This window comes from Daucus carota, chromosome 2 (genome assembly GCF_001625215.2).
Source record: "Daucus carota subsp. sativus chromosome 2, DH1 v3.0, whole genome shotgun sequence".
Lineage (NCBI taxonomy): Eukaryota > Viridiplantae > Streptophyta > Magnoliopsida > Apiales > Apiaceae > Daucus > Daucus carota.
Genome location: NC_030382.2, coordinates 39,332,865 through 39,357,992, shown reverse-complemented (window position 1 = coordinate 39,357,992; position 25,128 = coordinate 39,332,865). Strand labels below are relative to the sequence as shown.

Here is a 25,128-nt window from a genome sequence, read left to right as displayed (position 1 = left end):
TCTGCTATAATCTTTACTCAATAATGTAATGTAGAGCTTAATTTCTGTTCAACAAGAATAGTATATGTATCACTGGAGAGAAGGGATTCTATCTATATACTTGTGGAACAAGTAGGATTGAGTTATTTAGACTATGATAGGAACGTTATGTAATAAATTACATGTTTTGTTGTTTCCATATATGATCTGTTATCTCGTGTGAACAGTGTTAAACATGTTCTATTATTACCATATACAATTTGTTACCTAATGTAAATACTGTTAAGCTTAGATTGTTAAGTCTAGATTTGGAAAGAGATTAGGATTGTTTTCCGACTTTCCTTTTCTGATTTTATCTTTTCTCCTTAATTAAATAAATATTTGTAAAATGTTTTATTTATTTATTGAACCTATCTATTTTTTTAATTTAACTATTATTATATGTCTGCTTAATTTTTAGAAAAAAGAGATTATATATATATACACACACACACACACTCTTGTGGTTGTGGAACAAGTAGAAATCGGGTATTTTCGATTATGATGAGAAAGTTATGTACATGTAATTTGAGGTGTAAAAAAAATATACCTCTACAGATTTGTACAATTTGCTATCTTATAGGAGTATATGAACAATATTAAGTCCAGATTTGAGGGACATTAGGATTTCATTTACGTTCCTTCTATGATATTAATATTGTGTTTCTTAGTTATATAAATAGTTATAAAATTTTATTTATTTATTTATTTACATGAACGTATCCGATATGGCGATATTATCTCACTTTTAATGGGATCTGGTAGATAAGATATACATAGATGATTGATGCCTTAAAAATAATAAGCATGAAATTTCCGTTAAAATCTCGATTTGTGCACGACAAATATAATTTATTTAATTAATTATAATTATATGTGCTAATCTATTTAGTACTCGTTCTGTCTTATTTAATTTTATACGTTTTTCTCACTGCTCGACATATATTTCAATATTTTTATAAAATATAGTTCTGTAACTTATTTTTAAGAATTTATTTTTTGAATAAAAATTTAAACTTTTTATTCAGAAAAAAATCTTAAAAATAAATTATAAAATTATACCCCGGGTCGCGTTACCGTCCATAATATATACTAATTAGAAAAACAAAATGAGTAGCGTTTATTATCCTCAATCTTTATCAAAAAAATTAAAAATAAATAATAAAATAATATTTTATTGAAATGTCTGTCAATCAAGGTGTAAAATCAAACGAGAGAGGGAGAGTATTTTCTAAGATTTTGTCGATCACTCTAAACATTTTTATTTTTTTTTGAAACTCACTCTAAACATTTTTGTTCAATATTTGAGACCAATACCCAGAAAAAAAAAGCTAGTCAAGTTTGTGAGTCTTGAAATTAATGTCCGATCTCCGTTAAATTGAGTTGGATGCTCGATTGCCAATTATTGATATTTTATTTTCGAATTCAAACGCAAAATGTTGGAGTATCCATGGGGAACGCGGTTGATTCCGACGTCGTATCTGCTATTACCTCAGTGGCCCAAACCTCATAACGATGAAGCTCTCCTTGCCATGGAGGAATCTGCTTTCGAAGATAAGGTTTGAGTTTCTTCTATGTATTTCAAGCTTCTTGTATCTATATATCCAAGATTCTTATATATATAAATGTGTGTACTCAAAACAATATTCCTAATTAGAAGAATAGTTGCATTTTCGTATGAATTTAGGGTTTTGATCAAGATTTGTGTAATTGCTCCGCGTGAAAAGGGTAGTGCTCAAGAGAGTAGGGTAGAGAGTTTGTTTTCAGAAAATGAGGCCCGGCATGTCGGATACGAGAGTCGAACCCTTGAACTGTAACACTCAGATCTGGTTTGGAGTAGCGCTCAAGAAATAAGATGAGAGACAGAGAAAGATGAGAGAAAGAAGACAAGCAAAAATAACAGAAATAATGTTAATCTTCCATACTCTGCATTCTCATTTTAGGTACATATATAACCACAGGACCACTGCCAGATGTTTTTGTCTAGCTACATTTTCACAACGGTAAATAAAAAGATAGGGCTGCTAATAAAACAACCAAACGACAACGTTAAACATAAACAATTTTACTACTTTTCCCGCCATTCATGACATTGCCTACTCCTTAAAAGAAACCTTGTCCTCAAGGTTGGAATTCTGGAAACCTCTTAATCAACTTATCATAGTCCTCCCAGGTTGCATCTTCTGGCAGCGAGTTCTTCCATTTCACAAGCACCATTACAACTGGTTTATTATTCTTCTTGACTAGCTTCCTCTCTATTATAGTCTCAGGTGATCTTGCTACTGGTTCCTCTTCATACCCAGGTGGTTTCGTTTGCACCAGAATGTCATCTCCCAGCTTCTTTTTAAGCTGTGACACATGAAAAGTGTCATGAATCCTTGCAGTAGGTGGTAAATTCAGCTTGTATGCTACAGCTCCTACCCTTTTTGTCACTGTATACGGCCCATAGTATCTAGCAGACAGCTTTTCAACTCTTGACTCCTTCAATGAGTGCTGTTTGTAGGGCTGCAACTTGAGAAAAACCTCCTCCCCTACTGAGAATTCCCTTTCACTCCTTTTGTTGTCTGCATAAAATTTCATTCTTTCCTGTGCCTTCCTCAGATTCTTCTTCAGTAAAGTCTGCATCTCAGCTCTGTTCTTAAGGAACTCATCAATACTAGCAACTTGTGACTTCTGAACTTGATGATAATTAATGCTTGGTGGCTCCTTCCCATACAATGCTTTGTAAGGTGTCATCTGGATGGCTGAATGGTAGGAAGTATTGTACCACCATTCGGCCATACTAAGCCATTTGTGCCACTGTGTCGGTTTCTGGTGAGCTAGACAGCGCAAATACATTTCCACACATTGATTTAGTCTTTCACTCTGTTCTTCTGTTTGGGGGTGATAAGCTGTGGAGTAATTAGAAGCAGTTCCCATCTTGTTAAACAGCTCTGACCAAAATTTGCTAGTGAAGATTTTATCTCTATCAGAGATGATGCTTTTTGGGGGTCCATATAGCTTAATCACCGTGTCCAGGAGTTTTTGAGCCACTTGAGTAGCTGTGAACGGATGTTGAAACGCAAGCAGGTGACAATATTTGGTGTACTTATCAATGACGACCATGATAGTGTCCTTGTGATCAGACCTTGGTAGACCTTCAATGAAGTCCATGGTAATGACTTCCCATGCTTGATCTGGAATCGGAATAGGCTGTAGTAGCCCTGGTGACTTGATGTGTTCAGTTTTGAATCTCTGGCAAACTTCACATTCTTGCACCCATTTAGTAATGTCTTCAACTAATCCTGGCCACCAGAAAATACCAGAAATTCTCTTGATTGTGGCTGTAATGCCCGAGTGCCCTCCTTCTCCACCATTATGCAGATTTCTGATTATTTCTTGCCTCGCCGTAGTACTTTTGCCTACATAGAGCTTCCCTTTTTTCCTAAAATCCCCATCTATCAAGGAGAAATCAGGTTCAGATGAGGGGTCAACAGCCAGTTTGGCAAGTATTTGTTGAGCTTCTGTGTCACCCTCTAGAGAGTCCAAGATGTCTTTTTTCCATTTAGGAATCATGGTACTAATGCCTGACAACTCCCCTTTCTCAGTCCTCTCATTCTTGTTAGCTTCAAACAATCTCGACAACGGATCAGCCACCACATTATCTTTGCCCTTATGGTACACTATACTGTAATCAAAGCCTAGTAGTCGAGAAAGCCATTTCTGCTGAGCAACTGTGGTGAGCTTCTGGTTCAAGAAGTACTGAATTGCTTGTTGATCGGTCTTGATGACAAAATGTCTGCCCATCAAATATCCTCTCCATTTCTGTACGGCCATTACAACTGCCATGAGTTCTTTTTCATAGGTTGACAGCCCCATATGCTTGGGTGTCAAAGCCTTACTAAAGAAAGCTATCGGGCCTCCTTCCTGCATAAGGACAGCTCCTATGCCTGTTTGACATGCATCGGTTTCCACAACGAAAGTTTTACTAAAATCAGGCATTCTGAGAACAGGGGTAGAGCACATGACCTGTTTTAATTCATTGAAGGCCTTGTCTGCTTCTTCAGACCAAGTGAAGGCCCCTTTCTTCAACAAATTGGTGAGCGGCTTACTAAGGATCCCGTACCCTTTCACAAACCTCCGATAATACCCAGTCAGACCCAGAAAACCCCTAAGAGCTTTGATGTTGGTTGGGGTAGGCCATCCTTTCATAGCTACAATCTTTTGTTCATCAGCTGCTACCCCCTTTTCACTAATGATGTGGCCTAAATACTCCACCTGTTTTTGAGCAAACGCACATTTATTCTTCTTAACAAACAGCTGATTTGTTCTAAGGAGTTCAAACACTATTCGCAAGTGCTCCATGTGTGAACTCATGTCCAGGCTGTATACTAATATGTCGTCGAAAAAAACCAACACAAACTGCCTCAATTGTTCAGAAAACACCTCGTTCATCACACTTTGAAAGGTGGCAGGGGCATTGGTTAGCCCGAAGGGCATAACCAAGAATTCGTAGTGACCAAATTGTGTCTTAAAGGCAGTTTTGTGAACATCTTTATCTTGTACACGGATTTGATGATACCCACTCCGGAGGTCGAGTTTAGTGAAGTACTTGCTTCCATACAATTCATCCAACAATTCTTCTATGATGGGAATTGGAAACCGGTTCTTAATTGTGATGGCATTAAGCGCTCGATAGTCAACACAAAATCGCCATGTGTTATCTTTCTTTCGTACCAGGAGAACGGGGGATGCATATGGTGAGTTGCTATGCTGAATAATGCCATGATCCAACATTTCCCTTACCAGCCTTTCAATCTCTGATTTCTGCAGGTAGGGACATCGATACGGGTTTGCATTGACTGGCTTGCTTCCCTCCATGATCGGTATAAAATGGTCTTGTGTAGCAAATATGTCGTCAAATTCATGTATTAACTCCTGTACTTCAGCTGGTACACCATCTTTCTCCCGTTCTTCTGTGCTTTCAAGGCTGGTGAGTTGTACTAAAAAGTATGACTCCTCTTTTTTGAGCCATCTATCATCGTTTTCTAATTGTATGTGCACCTGTTTAGGTGTGCAAAGCTCCTGATTAAGCTGTACAGTTTTTCCCTTCCAGTGTAGTTTAACTACTCTTTGGTTGAAATCAAACCAAATCGGACTAACTTGTTGCAGCCATTGTACTCCCAAAACTAAATCATATCCCCCAAGTGGAATCACATAAAAGTTGGAGGTGAATTCCTCTCCTGCCATTTGCCAGCTCATATTCACTACTTTCTGAGAGCAACTGAGTATAGTACCATCAGCAAGAGTAACGCTCATAGAAGTACACCTCTCAGTGTTAAGTCTCAAATGTTTGACCACAGCCTGTGAAACAAAATTATGGGTAGAACCTGTATCAAGGAGAACCTGCAAATTTCTATCCTTAACAGCCCCCATGAATTTGAGTGTATGCAACCCTTGAGTGCCAGTAACAGCATGTATGGACACTCCACAGTCATTTTCACCTTCTTTGGGACACTCTTCGTCTTCAGTAGAAGGAGCCAGGTCTTCCTCCAGTACCCCTCCTGTATCTGCCTCGTCATTCTCGTCTCCCACTATCAGAAACAATTGTTGTTTAACACACTTGTGCCCAGGGACAAATGCTTCATCACAGTTGTAGCATAACCCTTTTTCTCGCCTCACAGCCATCTCTGCGGGAGTTATCTTCTTGATATAAGGTAGTTTCTGGGAAGTACTGTTAGGGAGGGTAGACTTGTTTCTGTTGGAAACTTGGGAATTAAACTGCGATTTTTGGAAGCTGGAATTGCTCTTCCCTATGGTGTTATATGATCCTCCGCCCTTGTATCCCCCCTTTTGTGCTCCCTCTACTCTTTTCTCTAGCAACTCTACCAACAGCTCTTGTTCTTTGGCTTTGTCCATTGCATCTTGTAGTGTAGAAGGTTTATACACATGCAAAGCTTGTTGTATGTCTTTCCGTAAGCCACTCAAAAAACTGGACAGATAAAACTCTTCTGTCTGAAATCGGTTCCTCGAGATCATATACCCTCTTAAATCTTCAAACTCCGCTATATAAGACTCGACACTGCCTTTTTGCATCAATTTATTAAACTGTCCAATCAAGTTTTCTTGACTCCCTGAAGAGAAACGCTGAAGAAGCAGAGCAATAAATGTTTCCCAGGTCGCACAAGGGTGTAGTTCTTGTATGGTTTGATACCATCTGTCCGCTTCTCCTTCCAAGTAAAGTGCAGCATAAACCACTTTAGTGCGAGAGTCCATGAGAGGGTTTAACATAAAGAATTTTTCAGTTTTCTTTATCCAGCTTCGGACCTCTTTACCATCAAAAATCGGAAAATCCATCTTGGGAAATTTATAATGGGGTTGGAGCACACTAGAGCTGGGGCGAAAAGTGGGTGTCTCGGAATAAGGTCCCCCTCCCAGGCGAAAGTTATTTGGGTTTTCCAACGAGGAACGAGAGAGGTATGGGTTTGTTTGGGGAATAGTGGAGGTGAAAGGTGGGTGGGAGAAGAAATCTGAGGGTCTAAACCCGGTCGACCAGGGAGTGGTGAGGGGATGAGTGGTGTTGGTATAAATTGGGGTTTGGGTTAGGGGTCTGGTTTGGTGAAGAGGATGACTTATAGAGGACACCGTACCATAAGAGATGGCACTGTATTCAGGGAGCATCTCATGAAGAACAGGTTGTGAAACATTATTACCAAACTGTATATAAGAAAGAGCACTGGATGGTAGTGATACATTTTGTGGAGTGGACAAGATAGGAAGAGAGTGAGTACCTTGTGTTGGAGGTGCATAGTTGTTGAAGGACCTGGAGGGTTCGTGAAGTTGGAGTTTTACGATGCCCATTAGGTCTGCCATTTTCTGTGTTAAATCTTGATTTGTGGTCTGTAGTTGGGAGGTAAGGGTGGACATCTGCTCTCCCATAGTATTGAGTTTTTCATTGAGCTGAGAAATCTGCAGTTGATTCTCTTCTTGATTGCCATTAAGCGTCCGAATCATTTCCTCAACAGTAGTTTCCAAAGTTCGAAGGTCCTTATCATGCTTCTGTAACGACGGCCCAGTCATGGCTCTTGATACCACTGTAACACTCAGATCTGGTTTGGAGTAGCGCTCAAGAAATAAGATGAGAGAAAGAAGACAAGCAAAAATAACAGAAATAATGTTAATCATCCATACTCTGCATTCTCATTTTAGGTACATATATAACCACAGGACCACTGCCAGATTTTTTGTCTAGCTACATTTTCACAACGGTAAATAAAAAGATAGGGCTGCTAATAAAACAACCAAACGACAACGTTAAACATAAACAATTTTACTACTTTTCCTGCCATTCATGACATGAACTCATGGGCATGAGTTGGGCACCTAGCTAACGTGACTTATAAACTTATAGTTATATTTTCACCTGATTTAATTTATCTAAATGAAACCGACCGTTGGTCATTTTCAGTATCGAGTGTGGAAAATGCGGGTATGCGTTGTTCAAGGATTTGCGGAGAGCTGTTTGGTTGAACTTGTTCATTTTGCTTCCTTGTACGTTGTATTGTAATCTTGCCTGTTGGTGCTTTTTTTTCCTTGTAGGATTTGTGTCTAGATAACTTTGAAATTTTCCTCCCAAACTGTAAGTCTACCAGGATAATACCAGCTTATACTTTATTTTTTCTAGAAAAAGGAGTATGTTAAAGTTCTGTGCTATTTATTCTGATTTTTGGTTTATAATTATTGTGAGGGTTCTATTAACCTCTCGGTTGCCTGTCTGGATTTCCATCAAAAAGATTCCTGGGAATGATGCTATGTCTGAAGAACTGTAACCTACTAATCTCATGTACTTGAAAACATTAAACAGCTTGTAATAAAATGACACATGATTTTTGGAGTTTAAACTTTAGTCTTGTCAATATCTGAATACAATGTCTTGCTTAATTTTACACCTTCATTATATATATATGCCTAAAGAGGAGTCTTTCTTTTGATGCTTGTATGTTATCTTACTACCTATATTTTCTAAATATATTTCTCTGGCACTGAGATTCAGTTTTCGGACTGAAGGAGCTCTTTCCTTCCCATTGTGTAATACTATATGTCTTAAGTTTTTACAAGTCACTGGATTGATTAGATATGTCTTCTGAAAAATTAGTAATTACTGCTTATATAAAAATCCCCAAATGAACTGCTTTGGAATTTAGCGTCTTATTTTTATATTTACCACTTTTTTTCAGTTTTGGGTCGTGACTTCATCTGTATGGTTATACCTCGGCGCCCTTAAAGGCTATATATTGTATGCAATGTACTACTGTTATCGGGAAATATTTTTTATTTCCTTTATTTATTTGTGTAAGGGTGTAACGGATTAGTACCACATATAGAAAATGTCTTTCCCATGAGATATGACTAAAAAACGTAGTACTGTTGGTTATGAAATCAGTTATAAATTAATTCCTTGTTATTTGGGAGCACCATGTACACCTTTAAATTCTTACTTCATAGGATTTGAGTGGGGTTTACTTCATAACAGATTCTACTTGCTTTCTTGTCAGTTCTCAGTGCATGAACAAGTGATTTTATTGGTTGGCGTATTACTATTTTGTTTATGTCCTATTTTAACCTGGAAAATTTACTCTGCTTATTGATAAATATTTTTTACAGTGTAACGAAATCAGGAAGATGAATAGCAACATTGTTGTGATTGGAAAGACGACAGTTGATAATGATAAAGAAGACTTGGACAATGACCCAGATGATGATGATGCTGATAATGTAGAAGAGTCTGAGGGTGAGGAGTTTGAACAGGAAACTGGTTGATTGCCTTTTGGTACTTGGTTCTTTTCTGGTGATGCTGAATAGAGTCAGACAAGATGTACGCGTGAATGACTGAATCTGTTCTATATCTGCAGTTATAATTTTCGATTGGCTGTCTCATTCTGCTTTACATAAAGATACTACACTGTATGGAATTACTAAAATGTTTTCTCTGTGATAATCAGAGAGCTCTGTTCAATATATTTTGGTGCAAAAGTTGACATACATAGTCCTTGTTCTGGTTGTGCATATATTCTTATATTGTCAAAGTAGTAGCTCGAAGATGTTAACCCGGTGCTACTAACCAATATTGCCTTGGTTTCTGGTTTGGCTTTTACAAAAAGTATTGCTAATCCAAGGTCTATAGAATGCTTTCTTTCGAGGCCTTGTATTGTATTTGCTGCCTCCCTCCCCTATGACCTTAAGACATGAACGGCGGCGCATCCCTTTTCCATTTAGAATAGGTGATCAGCGAAAATTTTGTTTTCTTTACCTACATATTAACTCTGATCAGTATTTAGGGTCATGTCTGTAGTTATAACAAGCTTCAAGTTGCTTCGGCTTCTGTTATATCATCTGGTACTCTTTCAGTGAGGTGAAATATTTGAAACAAAGTTACTTGTGTTGTGTTTGGTTGGGATGAATGATTCCGGAAGGAATGGAATGAAAAATGAACTATTTTGTGGACAATTTTTAAGAAATTTCATTCCTTCCTCCATTCCATTCTTTACATCATGTGTCAGATATCACACTTTCAATTTGAGATGGAATGCTCCATTCTCTCTCATCCTCATTTTCTTCTCAAATCTCATCATAGCAATTTTGCACTTCCTCAATTTTTTTCAGAATTTTCATCCTATCTCTATTAGTTTTAAGTATTTTTACTCATTCCATTCCATTGTCCCCAACCAAACACAATATTGGGGAAGTTGTATATGGAGGTAATGTTATAGGTAAGGTACACGACCACCAACTTTGGTTTGGGGCTTTCCTACAGGCGTCGACACTGAGCCAACATCAGGCTGGCTGGGGATATGATTCGCTAAAAGAAGTAATCAATGCACTCAGACTTGGCCATATCTCATATTCTTGATCACTTGTGACTTGTGTGCAATTAGAAAGAAGCCAACTTTGAACTATGAATACTCTCTTTTCTATAAGTTTTAGTTTGTTTTGTCATGCGTTGTTTCATCTTAGCGATTGACACTAGAAAGTAGAAATGATTGTAATGGGTTATGTAAAGCATTTGTTCTGTATTCAGTCAACTTATACATAAGCAAATAAGTAATACAAGAATACAAGAATTGAGATTAGGCATCACTTTTTCACTTCTTTTTTTCTTTGTCTGAAACAAGCTTTATAATTTATTTATAGTAAATGCTGAAATATTCTTCGTTAGCTAATTGCTGTTAAGTCTGTCTTTTTACTAAAAACAAAGAAATAAGCATGCTGGCTATGGGGTTCGAACCCATGCGCACTTATGTGCAGAAGATCTTAAGTCTTCCCCCTTAACCTCTCGGGCAAACCAGCTATATTTTACAATTTCGAAGGTCAGTATCTATACTAGTTCAAATTGCAATTGCAGGCTTGCAGTTTATAGTTTATAAATGTCTATTTATTTCATAATGCCTTTTTCTTCCAATAAAATTTCACTCTTTCTAAAAATAATAAAAGTGCTTTAAACTTTCGAAGGACTAAACAATATTTTAGAAACTAGGTACTAAACGTCTTTTTCTACCTTTGATATGGATTCAAAATAATCTTTATTTTTTAAAATTCTAAATTTCCTTTTTCGAAAAATGTTATTACTCTCTCTCTCCTAGCAGGTTCTTTGCGTTATTTTTTGACACATATTTTGAGACTCTTATAAAATATAATTTCATAATATTTTTAATTTTTTCTGAATAAAAATTTAACATCTAAACTCTTATTAAAAAAATAAATTAATAAACTGTGGTGACACTATATTTCATGAGGATTTTAAAATGCGCGCTATCAGTCAACAAAACAATCGTATCCAACAATTTTTATGCCTAAATAATACAAAACAATAATAATATCTTCAGCTGCAATGCTATTTTTTTCTAAAATACAAAAACAAACGCAAGAATAGAACATTTAAAAAACACGACGCACCTCGTCCTTATTTTTAGCCGCCCCAAATCTTCAATCTCTCTCTCTCTCTCTCTCTCTCCAGCGATTAAACATTGGGTGTCTCGCAAGGACGAGTTGGATCCACTCTGTCAAGGTCTGCCCTTTTGTTTTTTCATCTGTATTATGTATGTTTAGTTGCTCTCTCCCTCTTTACTTTAATCCCTCATTTGGGCTTCTCTTAGTTTTATACCCCATTTGTTTCTCCCTTGGATCTCATCTTTGATCCCTCAACTACGTTCCATTCCACATTTCTCGATTGTTTTGAGGTTAAAGTTTGAATCTTTGTCATTTCTGTTTAGCTGCTGCTGCATTTTCTTGATTTTTAATTTTTAGGTGTATTTTTTGTTTTTTTTGTTGAATCTTGATTTGAGGATGAGGGCTGATCTTGATTTGTAAGTTATTTGAGTTTATTTAAAGATTTGCTTGGTTTCTGTAGCCCGATTGTTTAATTCTTGTTTATCGGAAAATCTATATTTTTTTGAAATTGTTAGCAAAATGAGTGAAGCAAAGGTGGAGCAGCAGCAGCCTTTGATACCACCATCTTACTTGCGAAAACTTCCTGATTTTAAGCAATCTATTAAGTTGAAGTATGTCAAACTTGGTTATCATTATCTCATTACTCATGGAATGTACCTTTTTTTATCCCCTCTTGTTGTTGTGCTTGCTGCCCAATTGTCTACATTTTCGCTCCAAGATATCTATCTTCTTTGGGACCATTTGAGGTTCAATCTTATATCTGTGATCGTGTGTTCGACTCTTTTAGTCTTTCTATCAACCCTCTATTTCCTTACCCGTCCTCGCCCTGTGTATCTTGTGAACTTCTCGTGCTATAAACCCGAAGAGGAGCGGAAATGTACGAGGCAGACTTTTATGGAGAAATCTACGCTTACTGGTAACTTTACTGATGCAAACCTTGATTTTCAGAGGAAAATTCTTGAAAGGTCAGGTCTTGGTGAAGACACTTATCTTCCTGAAGCTGTGCTCAGAGTACCCCCAAATCCGTGTATGGCGGAAGCAAGAAAAGAAGCTGAACTTGTAATGTTTGGTGCCATTGATGAGCTCTTAGCTAAGACTTCACTGAAGCCAAAAGACATCGGAATTTTGATTGTTAACTGTAGTTTATTCAATCCTACTCCTTCTCTTGCTTCTATGGTTATTAATCATTACAAGCTTCGAGGGAATATCTTGAGTTATAATCTTGGTGGGATGGGTTGCAGTGCTGGTTTAATCTCAATTGATCTTGCCAAAGATCTACTTCAAGTACATCCTAATTCGTATGCTCTAGTAATTAGCATGGAGAACATCACCCTAAATTGGTATTTTGGGAATGAGAGGTCGATGCTTGTTTCCAACTGCTTGTTTCGTATGGGAGGGGCTGCCATTCTGCTTTCAAACAAGAGATCAGATCGACACCGATCCAAGTATCAGTTGGTCCATACTGTCAGAACCCACAAAGGTTCTGATGATAAATGCTTTTCTTGTGTTACTCAGATGGAGGATCCTGTTGGAAAAGTTGGAGTCGCTCTGTCGAAAGATCTGATGGCGGTTGCTGGGGATGCTTTAAAGACTAATATAACTACTCTTGGTCCTCTTGTGCTGCCAATGTCTGAGCAGCTGCTCTTCTTTGCTACATTAGTCGGAAAAAAACTGTTTAGGATGAAGATAAAGCCTTATATCCCAGATTTCAAACTAGCGTTTGAGCATTTCTGCATTCATGCTGGAGGAAGAGCAGTGCTGGATGAACTAGAGAAGAATTTGCAGCTTAGCGATTGGCACATGGAACCCTCGAGGATGACTCTTAACCGATTTGGCAACACCTCAAGCAGTTCCTTATGGTATGAATTGGCATATTCAGAAGCGAAAGGGAGGATCAAGAAGGGAGATAGAGCATGGCAGATAGCATTTGGGTCTGGATTCAAGTGTAACAGTGCTGTTTGGAAGGCTCTTAGGACTCTAAACCCTGCAAAGGAGAAAAGTCCATGGATGGATGAGATTCACAAATTCCCGGTAGATGTTCCCAAGGTATCTGCCGTCTGAAGTTAAAGCAAATACTAATTCATTATCAGCCCCATTTTATAATGTTGCTCAGAATTGTGACATGTATTTATGTGATTTGGGTAATTGGGAATTGACTAAGGCATAAGATTACAAGTTGTAACCTTGTGATAGCCTAGATTCGATCTTATTCATAGGGTAGAAGCGAGTTCAGCTTTCTATTTCATGGAATATTGGTGTCATAAATTTTGGGCCCCCCGATTTTGCTTCTAATTTTGTTATGATGATGATACTGAAATTTCTCATTTCCTCCTATGTTCATGATTTGGAGTTTCCATGTTTATAACTTTTAAGTGAAGTCCTGATGCCTGGCTCCAGAAATTTCTCACCGGTCCTAAAGAGCTCATTGCCTTGCCATAAATGTCTAAATATATAAACATACTTGTGAATGGTGTTAGGAGAAATATTATAACAATGATCTGATTTTACAATACTGAAGATATGAATATTGAATAAAAATTGAAATGGTAGCCTAGGTTAAATGGCAAAAATAAAACACAAATTATCGAGATTATTCATTTATCTTTTAATTCTTTTCAAATTTCTACAATACAGTTATGATTAAAGGAATCACATCATTTTGATTTCATAAACATTTTGAATGATCATGAATGTATTGCACCAACTAATATGGTTAGCTCATGAGTGTTACTTTGAAGTAGCAGTTGTCTCATTAGTAGTTCATTTCTATTAAAACTCCTACAAATATACACTTTCTATAGACTGATTCAACATTTATATGCATGTTAGCTATTGAAAGTATACCATGTTAATATATTGGAGGAAACTATTATGTATCTACTATTACTACAACTTATTATATTGTTCCTTACTTTGACAACATGAACACCCAAACATATTATCGTTAAATAACCAACCGGCAACCGTTACAACTCCAAAATGATATAACTTTTAGTGTAAACATTAACTTTTATGCTAGAATTTTTCTAAATAAAATTAATCTTTATTTTTGTTAAGAAAAACAAATTCGTTCTATTTATATCTTATTTATATTTTATCATATCACAATCATAAAAAAATGAAAAATTTAGAGGTGAGAGTATTTTGATATGATATATATAGTACGGGTGGCTTTTTGTGATCGCATACTTTTACACTAAAATAGTGTTATACCATCTCCAATCATAAAAAATTATTAGTTAAAAAAGTGAGTTGACATATCAAAAATAAAAAATAAGAAAATTCTCACCGATACATTTTTGGTTTTGATTTTTCTAGATGATGCAAAATAGTTTTCACTTCTAGTTGGTGCACTTATACTATTGTACATTCTATACCACACCCCATCCGTCAAGTTCTGTTAAACCAAAATTAAGTAATACTAAAATCTAAAAAAAATCTTAAAACAAAAAGATCTAAAACCAAAAGAAATCTAAACAAGAATCACAACCACAGTCCCCCAATTTCTCAGTCCAAGCAGCAACCCCCTTTATATTAGCAAATTCTCGGGCAAATCGCTGCACCCATAGTTGTACTCACATCCGATTATCTCCACTGAGACTCCATCTCACCGGCAGCTGGAGGACACATTCACCACCGTCAAGTCTTGCCATTTGTTTTTAAACTCTTCAGCCCCGATACTTCATCACCACCAATGCAAGTTGCCATGACAAACCCAACCCGTTGCCCAGTTACCACCCAAGTACAATCTTGAAATTTATTCATACGACCTCCCGTAGTCTCGTTCTTCTAAATTCTCTCTTCAACCTTTGACTTCGACAACAACCGTCCACCTCCACCAGGCGCCACCTCTTTAAAATCACTGCCCACCATCCATATACATATACATGTGAACACATAACTCTCACCTTTAAACCGATGTTGATTTCCCTCAAAAACTCAATGAACCCTGATTTTGCTCGGTGTTTATTTTAGGATTATATCGATGTTGATTTCCCCCAAAACTCACTCAATGAATCCTGATTTTGCTCAGTGTTTATTTTAGGATTATTTTAAAATTAGTTAACATTTGATTAACAAAACTTGACAGAAAGGTTATGGTATAGAATGGTACAATAATATAAGTGTACCAACCAGAAACCAAAATTATTTTGCGTATCCAATAGTAAAGCCAAAACCACAAGTGTACCAATGAGAATTTCCTTAAACAATATAGCCAATTGAAAAATCACATTTCAATTATACTCATTTTTATCTATAATTTTAGTCAATCTCTGATAGTTTCTGGCATGTAAGAAATTTGTAAGGAAGATTACACATAATTCATTATCATATTGAAAATATATTATATTTTAACAATCTAAAATATTAACAACATACTATTTTTAAATTATAGTCAATCGATACAACTAATATCATTGAAGCACAATGTATTACAAGTTTAGCAAATTTTACATCACGTCTTACACATCCAATTTAGCCAACCCCATTAGAAATGTTCTTGACGGTCAAAGATTGATAACGCCTGTCTATGCAGATTGATAACCTCTTGGACTTACCTGCCACAGTCTCCGAACATTAGGGCTCGATATTCGGTTCAGTTAATCGAATACCGAACCAATATAATTCGGTTTTCGTTCAGTTAAACCTTCTCACTTAAACCATCTATATTCTTTCTTCCCGTCAAATCGCATAAATAAGTTCATGCATGAGAAAGTATTTTGTTAAAAAGACCAGAAGCATCAAACGCTTTCAATCAGCTTAAAAAGTAGAGCTGTCGAAGAACTTTATCTGCCTGCAAGCAGATTTTTCTTTTTGGGAACTCAAACCAACTATTATTCAAAAAAGGGTCGTCAAATAACAAGGTCTCCGACATGTTCTGGAGGAGAATTTAGAACAATTGAAGCTACCAGTTGGCGAAAGGCTATACGCCAACACATGGGCAGCCTGTTTGAGCACTAAGACTACGAGGCAGCTACAAATAGTTTGTATGACTTGGTGGCAAAATCATATTTTCACCCACATCTGGCCATTACCTCGTAGCAAAAAACATATCAAAGGAAAACATGTTCCAAACTCCCACCCGCAGTTACACATAAGGGACACACATCATTAACAGGAATGCCTTCACAAGAGCACCATGAACTGGTATCTTATTGCGCCCAATCTCCACAAACAAATTCTGATTTTGTGACAAATGTGGAGATTCCGTATCTTTCCATCCAGTAGATCTATGAATATGAACATATGCCCATTTTTGGTTATTGCAGTAACGGTAACCATCTCTAGCATTGGAATCCTCATGTCTTGCATCATGCCAAACTACCCTGCTCGCAAGCAGATAAATACCCAAACACTAAACTGCTTGATACTAGATACTCAAACAATGAATATAAGCTACTCGATTGCCATCACTCAACTCAATATAGGAGTTCCCTTGTCTTGTTGATAATTCTTCCAACCCTACTTTGACATTGTGACCGAAGCATGTAGTCTTTGTGAGCCATCCAATATCCAAGTAGGTTTAGTGTTGCTAAGTTGCAACACCAAATGGTCCAAATCTGAAACAAACCATTGTCCAGGTAAATGAAGTTAATGGCTTGCTTCTAGCAAAAAAGATGGCTATCCTTAAATTTTAAAATCACTACCTAGACAATATGAAGAACAAAAAAAATCAACAACGCTTATATTAGATAACATGCTAATAAATGAAAAAAAAAACAAATTCAGTGCATGAACATAAAATATATTACATATTATACAAAATGAAGATGCCTAAAAGAGAAAAAAGGACAACTTTTAATAATTAAATACATATTAGTTTACATGTGAGAGAAGCTGAATATAGTGTTAGTGAAGATCAAATTGTTGTTGTTGTTGTTGTTGTGTGTGTGTGTGTGTGTGGGGGGGGGGGTTGTTGTTGTTGTGTGGGTGTGGGGGGGGGGGGGGGGGGGGGGGGGGGGCGGGCCCAAAAATATAAGAAATCATTTATTTCAAAACTTAAAATGAGTTATCATTCATTTCAAAACTACCAATATACAGAGTTTCACTATGTTCAACCACTTCGATTACGCAGATTATAAATAAGATATATCAAGTGAAACTGACAAAATATTACTTTTAGCAGTATCATAAAGCAAAGATTGTCTAACCATGATACATATTTGTGAGCTCTGAAGTTGTGAGATAATCAAAGTGGCCGAACCATACAGTAATCTCCACAAACTTGCAATATCCCAACTCCTCCATAGCACCAGCCAAGTAACTCCCCGCTCTTTCGGCAAGAGAAAGCTCAGTGAATACTCTCCCTCACCATTATATAGCTCCTTTTGGGGAAATGAACTCATGCTGTATGTCCACTACTAGAAATAAAGTTAGACACTATTGCATGCAGTCAACACTCAACACTCCACTTTGTTAACCCTTTAAAATTTTGTCATTGACAGGACTTTAGCCTTCCCAGATCTGCCATCATCAGGATGTTAGAAGTTTTTGGTATAAAAGTAAACTAAAAAAACATGGAATACATATCAAATCAACTGACTCCAAATAATATGATGATTAATATTGGAAAGGAACTAGGCATCTTGACTATGTTGCCTCAAAGTATCTCATTTTACAGAATATTCTCAAATATCGACACAACCTAATAACCACAGATTTCATAAAGTTAAATGAAGTTTGAACGCCAGGATCAACAGGAATAACAATGTATGAGCTTAATTTCTCATTTACTCCAGAAATTATATAATAAAAGAATAATAAACTATTAAATGAATAATTTTATATTGCATAATTTATAAATAAAATAAAATTGAACTCTTTCTAAATAACTAGGCAATTAGTGATCAATCACAACTCTGTATGCTTTATGAGTGGCAATATTACACTGTAGATAGCATTATTAGGATGGTTTCTTTTCTGTTTTATTTCATGCAGTATGTATCCATGTGAATGGTGTTGTGTGTGTGTAGTTATATAAGATATTTATAGATGGACTTGAGATCTATTGCCCAAGTTGCTCATCTGAGTGCCAATCTCCCAATTAACAGCACATGAAACTTGCCAAGTGCTTAAATATGTTTATCTTCCCCTTAACTTTTACCACCTGGCAATCATATATACCACTAAATTTGCATGACTGACTGCAGCGTAACGAAGTACTAAACATGGGAATTTTAGATGACATACGAGATGCTATATATAATTACGACTGCAGGGAAGTGTCTCAGAAGGCGAGCCCTTATATATGCATCCATACTTGTTTCGTCTTACTCTCTGTGTGTGTGTGTGTGTGTCCACGCATGCGTGCATGTGTGCTCCAAGTACTATAAATTTAAGACTTGTAACCCACATCTTTATATACCTGATACAACAAAATATGCTGTATGCTGCTCAACAATCTAGAATCTAGTCAGCACACAGGATACAGACAATTTAATGTGGTCCAAGCAGCTCAGATAGAAGAATGAAGAGGATTATATATGCTCGTATCCTGATATACCTGTTAACTATTGAATTGTAGACTGTAAGGAATTAGAGTATGGACAGGAGTCAGGACCTTAGACATAATAGCCTAGGGGTCAACCGTTGTAACACGGCTTAAAATTAACAAACAGAAGTGAGGCTAGACATTGGAGAGATATATAGAGACAATAAAGTTAGAAAAAGAGAAGCTGAAGTCTTTTCTAATCTCATATCACATAGTGAAATATAAAATTCGCATCTAGTTACAAATAATGTTATCCTGCTATTTTTCGCTATCCTAGCTTATGGAAATTTCGTTCCAAGAATAATCTACCTAAAGAGTAAAGAGCAAAAGTGCTGAACATCAAACAAAATATAGCCCAGTTCACAAAGTTTTTCTAAAAGAAGGCACCAAAAAGATTAGATATGCATAAGCATACATATACTATATGCATAGACTAAATCACACAAAACTCTGTAAGTAGCTACGAGAACACTATTTAGATCATTTCAATGATACAAAAAATAAGGCAAGAATGGCAACAAGCCTGTGATTTGATGCCTATGAGTACTGTGCTGATTAATGTCACAACATATATTAGCAACATTCCTGTTGATCTTAAAGATACTGAAACTGTAACAGGTAAGATGCAGTGTAGTGATCCATCTCTAAGGGTATTAAACAATTTAGATGTCTGGTAAAATAATTTCACTACCAAAAATGGTTATAGTAGCAATATGAAATTTGGTTACACCACCTTCAGCGGAGTACATGTTTACACAGATAGAGCTTGCCATGAAATACTATCAAATCTAGATAAAATGCCATTTTCATTGGATGTCTATAGTCTTAATCCAAGATAGTATTGCACTGGTTGTTTATAGTATACAAACACAAATTTGCATACCCAGCACCATTGCTTAGATCATTGGAAGCAAGTTTTGCAAGCTCCCAAAACTTCAACCCTAGAAAAAGCAGGATACTGGTCAATAATATTCCCAAATAAATAATCCACAAGCTTTTCCACTTGAGCTAAAGAATACAGATATTCTTCACATTCTCTAACATGTGTACCGCATAAAGAAAAACAAAGTTGAGGTGTCTGATTCAGGGTTTATGTACAACAGAAAGACTTTGGAATTAAAATAAACAAGATAAAAAAAAAATCTGCACACAGCGGGTTAATGTATGCAAGACAAATGTACAAGGTCAAATACAAATTTGAGATCTTAAAATAAGGGTAATTATCAAGCAAGGAGATGTTAGTATGAAACAAAGTAGCATCAATCCACAAAGATATCTGTAATAAAGTAGATAAAAAAAGGAAGAAAACAAAAAGATAAAAATGTACCATTGTATTTTCACTTGCACTTCTGCAACTTGAAAATGAGAAATAGTACATCTTTCTTTGATAAACTACAAATGTGCATTAGTTCCAAACTCAATATCTTTATTACAAAACATGTTATGTACGAGAAAATCGTAACGTAAATGCCACAGAGTATGACTTGATACATGAATTTTGAACTTGCAAATCTACCCTTCTATAAAATTGCAGAATTAACAGAGGCAATAGTTGCGAAACATATAATCTGCTTCAACTTGCTACACAGTTTTTTTGTTGATAAGATGAATACTACCCTAATAAAATGAGAACAGATAACCCTTTCACTAACACTTAACAGACATTATGAGTTCCACCGGATATTAGAGTTTTTAGCTCCGCCAGATGTTCATCATTTGAAATATAAAGCATAATACGAAGATTTGTCAATAGTCCTTCTTTTTCCCAGCTTAATGGACCAGAAGCATATAATGCTTTTAAAGTGCGTCGATAAGCATGTAATTCTAAACTATGTATAAATGCTGCTATGTCCTCATCTGGGGGAAGGTCACAATCCTCCTCATTCCGTGTACCACAATAAGATTCTGCATCACTAGAATGGCTTTGTGTCTCTTGACATGAAACTGCTAACATATGGGTTGAAAACTTATTTGAAGTTCTAGAAGCAGCACTACAACTACCAATAGAGCATATATCACTATCAGAATGATTACTTTCAGTGTCTCTTGCAACAGAATAGCCAATGAAATCATTTAGTTCTCCTCTATTCAATTCATTATATCCATTTGTCTTATTGTTATCTGAAGCATGCATGTACATTCCACCCATATTTTCTCTTGGGTAAGTTACAGCATGTACCTGATCCACACAAACAGCAGGAGCTTGATATCTTCTGTCTGCTTTCTCAGCCACTCTGATTCTCTTAACATTTCTACTATTTTTTTGAAGAAGAGATGAACAATATGGAGATCCTCTTTTCAGTGTTCTAGACGAGGCTATATGAGACCCCCGCAATCCATTGTAGTTTTTTGCTTCAAAAAAAACATCGTCTCCTTTAATTTTGAGAACTTCATTAGTTTGTGCTGCATCCAATCTCATCTTTTGATAACCATTTGAAATACCTGATTCCTGTACATAACATGTCGACATTAGGTTATATATAGGTATATTTAAGACAAGTATCATCTAAAGGAGATAAACAATCACATAAATTATAATAATAACTATCATATACAAGATACACTTGACATTCTGCAAGTTCTGTGGTATTTGGAGATAACCAGGAAAGGTCATGATTCTCCAACATCCCCCGGCCTCCCTCCCAACCCTTCTTGAGGCTTTCATTTCTATGCAAAACACTACCATCTTTACACTTGACTTGATAATATGAAGGTTCATTGAGCCTCAAGACTTCCAACACATTGGCCAGAGCTTATCTCCTTCAATGTAAACACTTGATATGATAAGTGGCCTTAACTTCTAATAATTTTATTTAAACATTATCCAATAGCAAAAATAAGCAACTCACGATCAATTAGTAGCACACTAGCACTTCAAACAATTTATAACATTCATTACTGTATCTGTAATAACCAAAAAAAAAAAAGTAGTTCAATTCTGGAACTGAAAATAGTAAAACTGAAATTCTTTCTAGAAATGATAAAATATCTAATCCCTTCCCCCATAAAACACCTGGACACCTGGTTTGATAGAATTATAGTGTTCCAATTCATGAATGTGATGAGGTACTAGACAAAATGCAGCTATTTGCTCAAAATAGAAAAATAATACTAATCAGGAAGCACAATTTTCAAAAGCCTTCGGGGTGATTAACATAAATATCTAGACAGACACATAAGGACATGACAATCATAATGCAGTGTCACAAATTGAATCTGAATACAGATGTGTTAAGAACGGAAAAAAATTAACTCGTAAGACATTCGTGACAGGGATAGAAATATTACCTTCCCCATCAGAGACCATTGATCATTTTGCCAGCACTGTCTAACCCTGATATCTGATATGTGGAGTCTGAACTTGTAAGATGATCCAAGTAGTCGAACTATACAATAAGCTCCACGAACATTCAATATAATTGCAGTTTTCCACATAACATCATCAAATACTTCCACAACATCCCCAGCCACCCAACTTTCTATTCTATGTACAGGAGGAGTAGGTCTAATAAGCTTTTTAGGTACCCTCTCCGTATTTACCCCGTGTCCTGGAATATAACTATCATATCTCACACTGTAAGTATTCCCATCACCTGAAACAATTTCAGCACCACACCATGCAGTCAACACATCCACTTGCTTCAGCACCTCCACCTTGCTCCCTCTTTCCAAAATCATAACGGGTATGACTTTAGTCTCAAAAATCTGCCAAATCAAGATGTTTTAATTCATTTCCAAACAAAGATCTCAACTTGTCAAGAAAAATGAATACTGATAACAGCTAGAACAAAACATCTAAAACTGAACATAGGCTCCTCAAGATTATGCACTCAAATTTACTTCCGATCAAATCAAGGAACTATTACCAACACATAATTACTAGCATAGAGTATAGACATATGTACATCAACACAAAATAACAAAACCTGAATCTTGGTATCAATATCAATAAAACCTGGACCTTTCTAAAATCTTTATATATCTAAAGATAACCCCATAATTCAATCTGTACTTCGCCAATAACCAACCAATTAATCCCCAAAAAATAACAAAAAAAAAATATTCTTAACTAACAACAAACCATTATAACAATTTGGAACCTTCTTGTACAATTTGCTATAGCATAATTTTCATCAATCAATCAAGCCCCATCAAATATTCTGACACTCAGATAAAATGATATAATTTAATAAGATCAAAAAATCCATCAACTAAACATAGCAGGTAACAAGCATAACTTCACATATAAAAACACATAACTCAAAAAAAATCAAGAATCAAGAAAAATTTCTAATGCTGACTAAAAGTATATAATCAATGGATTATGACTCGATTAACAAAAAATTCACCCAAAATAAGTAGAAAGAACGGACCTTTGATTAGAATTAGAGCAGCTTAATGCTGTAATTTGTGTTTCGTAATCAATCAATAAAGGACCTAGGGTTTGCTCCGGGGCTGTTTGGTTCATACAAAAATATACAAAGGAATAATATTGGGAAAATAGCATCGCCTAATAATACCCTTAAATACTTTGTAAAATTTATGAGTTTGTATTAAACTAGGATGTTTAACGATTTTTCCATCTTGAGTTATTCGGTTAAAATTATAAATTACTATATTATAAAATCTGATAGTACTTAATTAAGATTTTAAATTATACATCAAAATCCAATGATATTCGAATGCGATTGTTTAAAATTCATTAAAATTGATGGTAATCAAATGCTAATGGATTTTTTTCAAATTCATAAATGATCGGATTTTGTGAGACTGTTCGTTGTATTTTAGGATATTTGAAATCCCATCAAAATACATAAGAATTGGAAGTATTTTGTTTAAATCCCTTCTCTGCATCTATACAACATTTTATCTAGAATCCGCAAAAAATCAAAATCACATACAATCTATTGAAATTCATAAATTATATAAAATTCATTAAAATCCTAGTTGAATACACCCCTGTTAATTGTTATTCCCTTCATTTTTTTTAATGAATAATGTGACGTAAGTCTCATTATTATTAACGTGAGTGTAACCAATTAAATATTGTCAATTAGGATTTGGAAAAAAAAATGGGACAAAGATTTCTTTCAAAAGAGACTTGTATATGATCATTTAATTTTTGAGGCACCTTGACATATTTGATTTTTCATATAACCTTTCTACATATTAATATTAATACATTAAAATTAAAAATTTTAATTACACGAACAAATTAACTAAAAATGTGTGTCAAAATTGAAATTTCATAATATATACTTCCTCTGTTTCATATTACATGTCCACTATTGAGAACAAAAAATTGTTTCAAATTACCTTCCATTTCAACTTTCAACGGAGTGTAGTCAATATTTGTATTTCCAAGATTTCAATATTTGTATTTCCAAGATGAGTTTTATACCACACCTTAGAGCAAGTCCAATGCAATTCCCTATTTTCAACCCCTAAAATATTATATATTAATCGTTACCTAAAATATTGGGGATCAAAAAGCTATTTTGCTCCAACGGCCTTTTTGATTCCCTATATTTTAAATCTATATATACAACTCAAGGAGAGAGAAATACTGCACTAATAAATAACAGAAAAATAAAAGGAGATATGAGCTGGTGATGACATGGAGCATAAGGGGGTTGTTTTTTCATCCCTCAAATAAAGGGTTGAACTTTCTCTCACCTAAAATTAATAAGGGATAGGGAGTTGCGTTGGAAGAGCTCTTTTTGTTCTCAACCCTCAAATCTTGTCCATGTAGATCAAATATAGGTAAGGATTGGGTGCATTGGAGTTGCTCTAAATTATATTTCCTAGATCAAATATATGCCACATATTATATTGGGTCAATGCAATTTATTGTATACAATAATAAATGAAAAATTTCTACAAAAGTTAATTTTTCTTAATATGGGTAACTTGTTCAAAAATGAACATGTATTATGAAACGGAGGGAGTATTTAAAGAGAGTAATTGATAAGACACTTAAATTGTAGATTGATGTCTGCAGTTAAATTCGTGCAATTGACAAAATTATAAGACATTGACATAAAACATTGTTGATAGCAAAATAACAAAGTATGCACTTATAGAAATGCAAATAAATCAAACATAACTTTTTATATGAGTTTACATATATTATAATTTATGAGTCGATCTCAATCTTAATTTGGTTTATATAATAAAAAGAGATAGAATAATTGATAAAACACTTAATTACATATGTATGATTTGTAATTAATTATTTTTGTCTGACAATGATCAAATTGTTAGTCATTATTAGCAAAGAATCCTTTGATAGGAAAATGACAAATTACAAATCCATACATAAATTAATTTGAAGGATTTATAAAACTACATGTCAAAAACAAATGATACCAGAAATGAATCAACACAAAAAATTAGCATGATAGCAATCTTTTATAGTTTAGGAAAAAAACTGGGATGCTGGTGTAGAATTATAAAATGTGATATAATTCAGTGAAGTATTTTAGCTTTTTCTCCAAAATAAGATAAGTATGTTTGCTTATAATTGTTGGACAATACTTGTAATTAAAAATAAATTACATTGAGAGTAAATAGTTGTGTGATATTTCATCATTGCAAATTATTTTTTAAAAAATGTATAAAACTATTAAAATATCACAAAAAATAGCCTGAAAATTTTAAGATCTTGTTATTGAATTTTTAGCCAGTTTCAT

General features: G+C 35.2%; 3 protein-coding genes and 1 non-coding gene across 9 annotated transcripts; 2 read left to right on the top strand and 2 right to left on the bottom strand.

Moving 5' to 3' along the window:
* Positions 1-1,275: 1,275 nt before the first annotated feature.
* LOC108209215 (uncharacterized) lies at positions 1,276-9,039 on the top strand. The gene is made up of 2 exons (XM_017380013.2): positions 1,276-1,577; positions 8,662-9,039. The coding sequence occupies exons 1-2, from the start codon at positions 1,455-1,457 to the stop codon at positions 8,815-8,817; spliced, it is 279 nt and encodes a 92-aa protein (XP_017235502.1). The 5' UTR covers positions 1,276-1,454; the 3' UTR covers positions 8,818-9,039.
* Positions 9,040-10,261: 1,222 nt separating this feature from the next.
* TRNAL-UAA (transfer RNA leucine (anticodon UAA)) lies at positions 10,262-10,344 on the bottom strand. The gene has a single exon. It is a non-coding gene; the product is annotated as a tRNA-Leu (tRNA).
* Positions 10,345-10,913: 569 nt separating this feature from the next.
* Positions 10,914-13,268, top strand: LOC108209213 (3-ketoacyl-CoA synthase 11). Its single transcript, XM_017380012.2, has one exon. It carries the CDS (start codon positions 11,464-11,466, stop codon positions 13,003-13,005), a length of 1,542 nt encoding a protein of 513 aa, XP_017235501.1. The 5' UTR covers positions 10,914-11,463; the 3' UTR covers positions 13,006-13,268.
* Positions 13,269-15,683: 2,415 nt separating this feature from the next.
* On the bottom strand, positions 15,684-22,968 carry LOC108209524 (uncharacterized). 6 transcript variants are annotated; one of them, XM_017380473.2, is made up of 7 exons: positions 22,810-22,968; positions 21,725-22,141; positions 20,616-20,885; positions 19,764-19,828; positions 19,320-19,377; positions 17,097-17,409; positions 15,684-16,505 (listed from the first exon to the last, which is right to left on the bottom strand). In XM_017380473.2, the coding sequence occupies exons 2-5, from the start codon at positions 22,112-22,114 to the stop codon at positions 19,338-19,340; spliced, it is 765 nt and encodes a 254-aa protein (XP_017235962.1). In that variant the 5' UTR covers positions 22,115-22,141; positions 22,810-22,968; the 3' UTR covers positions 15,684-16,505; positions 17,097-17,409; positions 19,320-19,337. The 6 variants fall into 6 exon arrangements, with proteins under 6 accessions (XP_017235962.1, XP_017235961.1, XP_063943536.1 ...); XM_017380472.2 differs by having other exon boundaries at positions 17,097-19,377; XM_064087466.1 differs by lacking the exon at positions 19,764-19,828.
* Between the last annotated feature and the right edge of the window lie 2,160 nt (positions 22,969-25,128).